At 39.5% G+C, this 8,698-nt stretch overlaps 1 protein-coding gene across 1 annotated transcript in view; it reads right to left on the minus strand.

Moving 5' to 3' along the window:
• Positions 1–266: 266 nt before the first annotated feature.
• CHRDL1 (chordin like 1) overlaps positions 267–8,698 on the minus strand; it is a 33,599-nt gene continuing 25,167 nt past the window's right edge. The window contains exons 6-9 of the mRNA XM_010162208.2: positions 6,045–6,239; positions 4,118–4,285; positions 2,814–2,903; positions 267–1,851 (exon numbers count right to left, since the gene is read on the minus strand). Of these exons, the coding sequence (XP_010160510.2) occupies positions 1,721–1,851; positions 2,814–2,903; positions 4,118–4,285; positions 6,045–6,239 (584 nt within the window). The 3' untranslated portion in view covers positions 267–1,720. The remainder of the gene's footprint in view (positions 1,852–2,813; positions 2,904–4,117; positions 4,286–6,044; positions 6,240–8,698) is intronic.

Here is an 8,698-nt window from a genome sequence, read left to right on the forward strand (position 1 = left end):
GCCTGCACTGCTGAGGGAGGCTGCCAGGGTTTGCTGCTCGCCACAAGGACCCCCTCAGGAGGGTGACCTGACGTGGGCTTCTGGCACTTAGCAGTGAGCTCTCCCACTCCTTCATTCCTTTAGAGATGGGCACACCCTGGAGTGCTGTCACTGGCAGAATGACAAAACCTCAGGATCCTTGCTGTCACTGCAGATTTCACTCCTGCACTGCTGAGGGAGGCTGCCAGGGTTTGCTGCTCGCCACAAGGACCCCCTCAGGAGGGTGACCTGACGTGGGCTTCTGGCACTTAGCAGTGAGCTCTCCCACTCCTTCATTCCTTTAGAGATGGGCACACCCTGGAGTGCTGTCACTGGCAGAATGACAAAACCTCAGGATCCTTGCTGTCACTGCAGATTTCACTCCCTGGGAAGACCCAGTCCCTGGCTCAGATCATTTCCATAAAGCTTTGTTTCCTAGCAAGTATTTGAACAGCAATATTCCTGTCTGCTTGTGGAGTAGAAAATGAGAGCAAAAGCAGGCAGAGTCACTTGCTCCTTGGGATTTAATCCAACATCTCAGCCACGAGCCAGTGACTCTTCAGATAAATATTTTTAAAAATTATATGTACAGGTTTTCTGCAGATGAGAGCCACCTTTCTTAAACACATGGTAGACATGCTATACTAAATTTAATAGAATCTCTCAGATTTGTTTTTCACAAAGAGAACAGTTTTCACAGAGCTGCTGTGTTCTAAAGGCCTCCTGTAGCTGTTTGGTGTTTGTCATGGGAGAGAGCAGTCTTTGAAGTGTGAGAATTGAGAGGTCACCCTCAGAAAAATGCAGAAGATTAGGTTTGTAACAACTCAGAACAAATAAATTAAGCACTGTTGCAACTCTTAAGGAGATATTAATCAGGAGGTTTAACCCTCTAGGTGTTTTAACTTCACTACCTTCTGCCATGTCACTTTAGAAGGCAGTTTATCAGCCAAGACCATGTGTTAATAGGGCCCAGAAGAATGAAGTTATTAGGGCTGTGATAGGGAGCGAACACTTCACATTTTTTAGAGAAGTGGGTGGAGAAAATAGTGAAAACCACTTAAAAGCGAACATTTGCTCAAGTTGCTACAAAAATATAGTGACTGCCACTAACACCTGCTGTTCAGTTTATGGACTCAGTTTGCTCAACTACAAGACATCATCCCAAAGGCAGGCTGCTTAGGAGTTTGTTAGTTTAAATCTGTTTTTTTATGTCTCCAACACAAGTATTGTATCACTTGTATTTTTCCTCCACTATTAAAAAAAAAAAATCCATGAGTCATTTCAACACCAGAAATAGTATAAATTCAGCACAGGAGTTAATGCTCTCCATAGCTCCTGCACGTTTATTAGGTGTCTTTCTTTTCATTAGTTTGAATAACTTGCCAAATAATAATAAAAATTATGTTCTATTTTATCTTTTTAACTTGTAAAGAAATGTAACTCTGGGAACGTACAGTCTTTCTTTCTCCTTCCCCCACCAGTAATACAGAGCCTCCTAGTCTTTTGGAGGAGATATTTGAACGGTTGACACAGACCACTACACATAAAGCAGCAGATTTGCTGTGCATGATGTGAATAATTACTGCATTATAGTTCTGGTTTTTAGGGCAACTGTTGACTTAAGCAAAATAAGCCTGCAGTCCAGCTGCAGATCCAAGTTTTCATAAGTTTTCTTGTGTTTCTCCCTCCAGTGCTGTCTCCCTTAACAGTGACCCTTTTCAGACTTTTCAAGGTACAAAACCTTTACCAAATCCTCGAGCTCAGTCCTGCACACTCTGCTTTCACACATTTGGCTGATCTGAGCTTCTCCCTCGCAAAATATTTTCCACTGGCCTGAAAACAAAAATACAAAGGAGACAGATACTGACTTAGAAAAGGGCATGGGGAACTTCAAAGACATTTATGAGCACTCTCCAGACCAACTGATTCACAATGGTCAAAGAGAGAATTTCCAGTCCTCCCATGGAAAATATTCAAAGTATCTTACAATCACGTAACATATTCCATGCAAAATAACTTAAAAATAATAAGGACCAGAATATTATTCTTTTATTTAATTAAGTAGTACTGTAAGTTGACTCTACTTATTCAACCATTTATGATGTTGGACACCATGCTTTGTGACAGAATGATGTGAAAAATTTAACTCTGATGGTAAACCAAAGCATTTAAAAGTTGGGAAACAACAAGTCACAGTGTTTCACGCACTGTGAACTCTGCCTGCCTGTGTGTAATACAAACTGTGTTTGCTGGTTATTAATATTTCTGTACATTTTTTTACAATGTTAATAGAAATGTCCACTGTCCTGGTAACTAGAACACTATATTACAAGTAACAATATTGAAGATGTTGTTAAGAACATAGGAGAGGCTTCTTTCAAATGTAGCATGTATGTAGGTAGTAGAACTCCTTTCATAATCTCTGAATTTTTTTCCCTTCTAAATAACTTTCTAAAAAATTGGAGTAACTTGATATGTTACTTAAATCCAAATTGTGCTGCTATGTTAAAATCAGTCATATTTCAGATTTATGGCACTGTGGGCAGAAAAACAGCCTATCTAATATTTTACCAAAATACAAGAGACTTAAGACAGCATAGACATGAACTACTGTTATATGTATCGATATTTTAAATTGCTGTATTTTGATTATTTAAATCTAAACTTATAAAAGATTGGAGCCATGTACTGGAAGAAAACTTAGTACACCTGTTTGTGTTGAGTAAAAGAGAATGTTTTTCAAAGCTATGATTATATGGAGAAGAGAAACCTAAAGAGGTCAGAATTTTACTTACTAGGGGTTGTCCTTGTTATCTGCTTGAAGTAAGGAAGTTCTTCAAATTCTCTCTTGGACATTTTTTCAACATAGAAGTGGCGCAGAATCCCTTCAGCAAAGAAATGAGAACTGCACGTTACTGGAAATGTGCTTGTTGTTCTAAACCCGGGTTGCTGTCCTGCCTTTATGTAGAATTCCTGCCATGTTGAGTCACTGTGAAATAATCCTTACCAGTTATGCAGATTTTCAGCCTATTCTTTTTGTTTGTTTGTTTGTTTGCCACCCCCCTGGTTTTTTGCTACTCCCCTGTAAATCCCTCTGTGGATTTATGATTGCAGAGAGTTTGTGAGGGATGTGAGAATTAGAATTCAGTATAGCTGAACCCCTTCCTTAGTATAAGTAAATCTAAGATTACAACAGAAGCCAAAATCCCAGTGTCTTGGAGAAAAACAGTATCATTTTGCAGTCAGACACCATTTTGCTTGTCATGAGCTAGCAGAGAACATCAGTGTCAAATCATCATAAGGCTTTGTGGCTCCTTGAACACACACGGTAGTTATTAACCACCCGATCCTCTGTGACTTTTTCTGCTCACACTTTGGGCTTGGCTTTGTGCTTTAAAGTGCATTCTAGAGATGTATCTTTTCTGTGTAAAGGGCTGTACTGTATGAGGATCATACAGTACATGTACAGTTTCATGTACTGTATGTACATGTACTTCAGGATCATGTACAGTTTCCTATGAGGATCACAGGCTTTTTTCTTAAAGTAGATTAAGTAGATAGGATTTTTAGGAGACTGGAGGTAATTTTTATTACACTAAAAGCTCAGGATTTGCAGAAGTGCCTGGGCTTCTGAATGCTTTTCTGTTTTTTCCAGTTTTACCAGTTAGTCTAGTAAAAGATACTGTTTCCATCCTTAACACATTTTTTTTTCCATATTCTAGACCATCATGGGTGTAGCAGATAGGGCAGATGGATTTCTATGGAAAGCTTTTTGGTCCATACTAAATAAGAACCTCCTGACACTTGGTTCAAACCCTGCTACCCATTTCTCTGCAATAAATTACACAGGGCACTACTGACAACCTGTTTGTCATCATGCTTTTGCTCATAATGAAGGGTAGGAGTCTGCAAAACTAGAGCTTTGTGTGTGTGTTATTAATGGATTTGTACAGCAAAACTTGAGTATGTTGGAAGTGGCTGTCATAGCGATATCCTAAACAGCCAGAACAGCAGTCTCAAGGTGCCTGGGTTTGAAAATTGTCCTGGGATTTTAATGGAAGATGATACACTGTTTAAAGAAAGAACTTGCTCAACTCACCTTTTCTAATTGTCCACACATGTACTTCTATTTGAGATGGCTTTTCAGTCTCTACTGCAATTTTTCTGATGGTTTCTCCTTCCTCTGTGAAAATGGATTCATAGACGGGAAATGTCTCTTTCCCACAGAAGTAATCTTTGTTGTCAAAGGTTTGACTTGGCACTTCTTCTTCTGTTTAAAAAAAGCCCAAAACACATACTACAGCTGTAATCAAGTCCTCCAGAACTTACTTGGCACTGACAGCCACGCAGTTTTAGTTAAAAAGTACAATTTTCACTTTTATGGCCCCTCAAATCCATCTCCACCTAAGCCCCAGGCATTTAAGTTTTCTCTTCTGCTGGGTGCTGATGGCCTCTCTGTGGTGGCAGGACCATACTCAGATTTACAATCCAGTTTCATAAGGAAGTGAGCTGTGTAAGACCATGTGGTCTATGAGACTCCTCACTATTTTTGAACCTGTTGTCCACTTTCCAAGCATATTAGAAATAACTGTAGAAGTCTCAGGGGTAATAAATAACTAAATGAAAACTGGTGCTTAGACAGAGTGAAGAGACCCAAATTAATGCTTTGCTGAGGGAAAGGGCAGGTAGAACCTACAAGGTTTGCATCTTGCTCAGCAGCAGCCAGCTGGCTAGTGCAAGCCTAGGCTAGCCACACTGCATGTTATCTCTTGCCCACCTGGTAAAGTCATAGAGCATATAAGTAGAAAATGTAATTATTCTGTTGGTAATTGGAAGTTGGACAAGAATGTAAGAGAGATGATGCAACTCAGTTTGTGGAAAAACTGCAGTTTGTGGAAAAACCTAATAATTAATACTTCTCCATATATACAAGACAGACTGCAGGAAGAGGTTCAGCTCTCTTAAAAATCAGCACATAGAACCTCAAAGAAAAAGACAGTAACTTTCTTTTTGCTACTGAATTGTCTATTGAAGCTGGCTAGCCACGTTTTGCTGACTCTTTTCATCTCGAATGAGCCCAATAAAAGCTGTGGATCTTTGATTCATGAGTATCCAAGTGGATCTAGACACACACCTCCTGCCTGCCTACCTACTGCCACTGCCTTGTGCTTTTGCCCAGTAAGCAAGGCTGGCAAGAGAAAATGGGAGGTGTGCATTCAAGGAAGGATTTCTGTATACAACTGAACAACTAATTTCCTCAGAGCATTTCTGCCCAATGCATCACCAAACAAACACAGAAATGGGCCGTGCAGATTAGAAAAGAAGTTTAAAGGCACAGAAGGGAACTGGACACTCCTTTACCCTTTACATCATATACAACATGGCTGGTCATTTGGCAGACCATCAGCAGACTCATTTTAGCAGATTCTTCACTGTTTCTAGGCATTGACTTTAGTTATGTCTGCGTAAGTTTAATCATTCTTGCAGCACAGAAATGATGCTAAGTTTGTGGTAAGTTAGTATTTCTTTCAAGGATTAAGTTACATAACTGACACCAACCAATTTGTAATCAGTTTATAATCGGGGGGGTTTGAGTCCTTCTGGTACATTTTAAAAAGCAGAAATTATATTATCTCCATACAAATTCATAAGCTAGAAAATGGTTTGAAGGTTCTGTGGGCACTGCAGTGGGGGAAGGATGGGATGGTCTTTTAAGCAGTAATGAACTCTCTGTGTATGTTTCTGTAATATTCTCTTTGGAAACAAGCGTCAGGAAGTCATGCTACCATGAGAGAGGAAGGCAGTGAGTGATCAGAAGATACGTGCCCCAGGCAGCAAGCCCCCCCGTTTTGAGGAACAGCAGTGAAGAGCAGGGCTGGTCAGGCACGTTGAGACCTCTGCACACACATCAGAACAGCGGGCACAGCTATTGCTATTTTCATCAGGTCTTATTGTGACCAGAAGGCTTGAGGCGAGCCCCTTAACATGCACAGTGAAAAGGTGGTCTGTGATCAGCTTTGTTTTACCTGGACAGACTTTACAGCATTTTCCTTCTACCTTCTGAGGGTATTTGCAGGGATATTGTTCTGGACAATGAATTTTCTTACATTCTTGTTTGGTGATGTTACAGGTGCACAACACACACTCTACGATTCCAAAGGCCCGGAGATTAGGATGCCAAGATTCACCATGGGAGTACGTTTTGCCATTTGAAACACAAACTACGAAAGAAGAGAAAAGGAAGCAAAAGTACAACTGGAAAAGGTATGTTCACTGGCTACTTCTCTATGAATATTCCTTTGATTAATTTGTTTAAAGCCATGTCTCTATGCATAATTTGTTAGTGTCTCTGGTACATTTCTCTGCTTGTTAACTTTAACTTGGAGTTTGCTACTTAAAATGAGTCCGAGTCACTGATCACCCTTTTCGAAGTAGTTTTGCCTTCATTCCAACTCTGCTGACACTGGTATCCCTCACTGTTTTGAGGAGAGCAGTGCATGCATTTCAGTTGTGCATCATTAACCAGCTTATAAAACTCGCTCCTCCTTCCTCTCCTAACCTCAGTCCGCACACAGGACACAGCCTGCTACATTGGCTCTGGCTTCTAGAATGAAATCTGCAGATGGCAGGATCATGACATTTGCTACTGAGTCACCTGCACAACTTTTCTTACCATTAGCTGAACACGGCTTTTGCAGTGAGAGCCATGCTATCAGCAGGATGGATCAGTGCCACCTGGGCCAATTATTGCTTTTCCATGAGAGTTCCTGCTGCACAACACAGAACAAAGCAAGGGAATGATGCAAAACAAAGTTGAATGGCCTTTGTGGAAATTTACATGTCTATAGGTATATAGAGACATTTGGCTTTTGGAATCACAAGAAAACATTAACATGAAATATAGGACTGAAATTTAATTCCAATTGCATCTAAGTACCTCAGAATATTTATTCATCAGTGCCCCTGGGAGACAGAGAAATACAACTGACACAAGGAGGGTGGAAAAATCCATGCCTAGTGGAAGCCAGTTTGGGTCACCCAGCAGTTAATGGGAATTATATCACTTTACACCATGTTTGCATTTGTCCTATAAACCTTACTCTTTTCTTTTTAAATGTTTTATAAACACAAAGAAAAATGCAAACTAATCCTAACAAGGTGAAAGAAAGGGCACTGCCTGATTTCTAAAAGCAACTAAAGCAAAGCTGGGATATGTTGTAAATATTTCCAATTCTTCTAATATGCCATCATTTTTATTAATGCTTTTATTTGTAAAGTATGTTCTTATTTTGCCTGTAACTTTCAAAAGCAATTTAATTTTTATCTGTAATCTGAAATTTAAATCTAACTGGTTACAGATGTGACCAACTGGCTTATACTTTACTGAGTTACTGAGATTTATGGGGAGTGTTCTTTGCAATGGATTGTCTTTCACAGGGTTATGCTATCATTTGGTTTATAATTTGCTACTTTTTAACTCTTTCTTAAGGCACGTTTTTATTTTAGAGGTAGGAAACAGTTTTGTTTCTCAAATAAAAGCAAATAAAGTGTTAATCTGTATACTAAGAACATGGGAGAAAACACTGTAAATGAGAAAAGTGGTAAGTACTCAACTGCTCAACAGACTTCTTACGTGTGTAAATACTGTATTAATAATTACATTTATGCTTATGTGGATTTTTTTTCACAAGACAGTTCTGCAGATCCTTTATGGACATAAATATTTCATTATTTCTCCCTGACAGGGGAAGGAATAATACATGACAGTGTGTAGCTACATATTTTGTCTGTTTTAAGGGTTTGTTTAGCACAGAACAGTTAAATAATTACTCTGAGGTAGCAGATGAAGCCTCCAGTAGAAGCCAACATAAGGTAAATAACTTCTAGTTCTCTGATGCCCTGTTTTTAGTGCTTTTCCTGTTTAGAATAATAGATCTGTATCCATGCAACTGCATAGTATTTGCTTGTCAAGAGAACTGTTGTGTGTTTATTTTTTAACTTGTTGAAATGCGTCTCAAGGGGCGTGTGCATTAATTAATAAAACACTTGTTAACTGCACAAGAACAAAGGAAAACACATGGTCAGCATTCCTGTTTCCATCATGGGGAACTCTCAGACACTCTCCAGGCAGTGAGTGTCTGAAGTTCTGGCAGTTACTATATACTGCATCCAGAAATATGCTGTTCATCTGTATGCCCTTTATTTGCTGAAACAAATCAGTTAGAAATTGCTTTGATGATGTCTTCATGTGTGAATTACATGTCAAAGATACTGCACTGCATGGAGATTCCTGCTCCTAGATTCAGCATAAAACACTGGCATGATCTGAATGTTTTTTCATGCTTGTTCAGGTGGATAATAAAGATCCTATGGCCAACATTCCTTCTGTTAGTTAATACCTTAAAAGATTAGTTGGCCCTAATACAGGGGCTTTTAACTCTTTGTGGGCAGTTCCTAAGTGCATTCTGACTGGTATTTGTGGATAGATGCTGTTCTGAACATGCATTTTTTACAGCTATTTCTTTTATGCCTTCTTAGGCCCATTCCTGCAGACCTCTGTTTACTGAGGTACACCCACTGTGGGAACTGAGCATCCCACCCTCGTTATTGTACAAAACCTGCTGTCCTACTCGCTGGAGAACTGACACTTTACCTCTATTTCTGTCCTTCCTGTAATGCA

This window comes from Antrostomus carolinensis, unplaced genomic scaffold (genome assembly GCF_000700745.2).
Source record: "Antrostomus carolinensis isolate BGI_N321 unplaced genomic scaffold, ASM70074v2 scaffold13042, whole genome shotgun sequence".
NCBI lineage: Eukaryota > Metazoa > Chordata > Aves > Caprimulgiformes > Caprimulgidae > Antrostomus > Antrostomus carolinensis.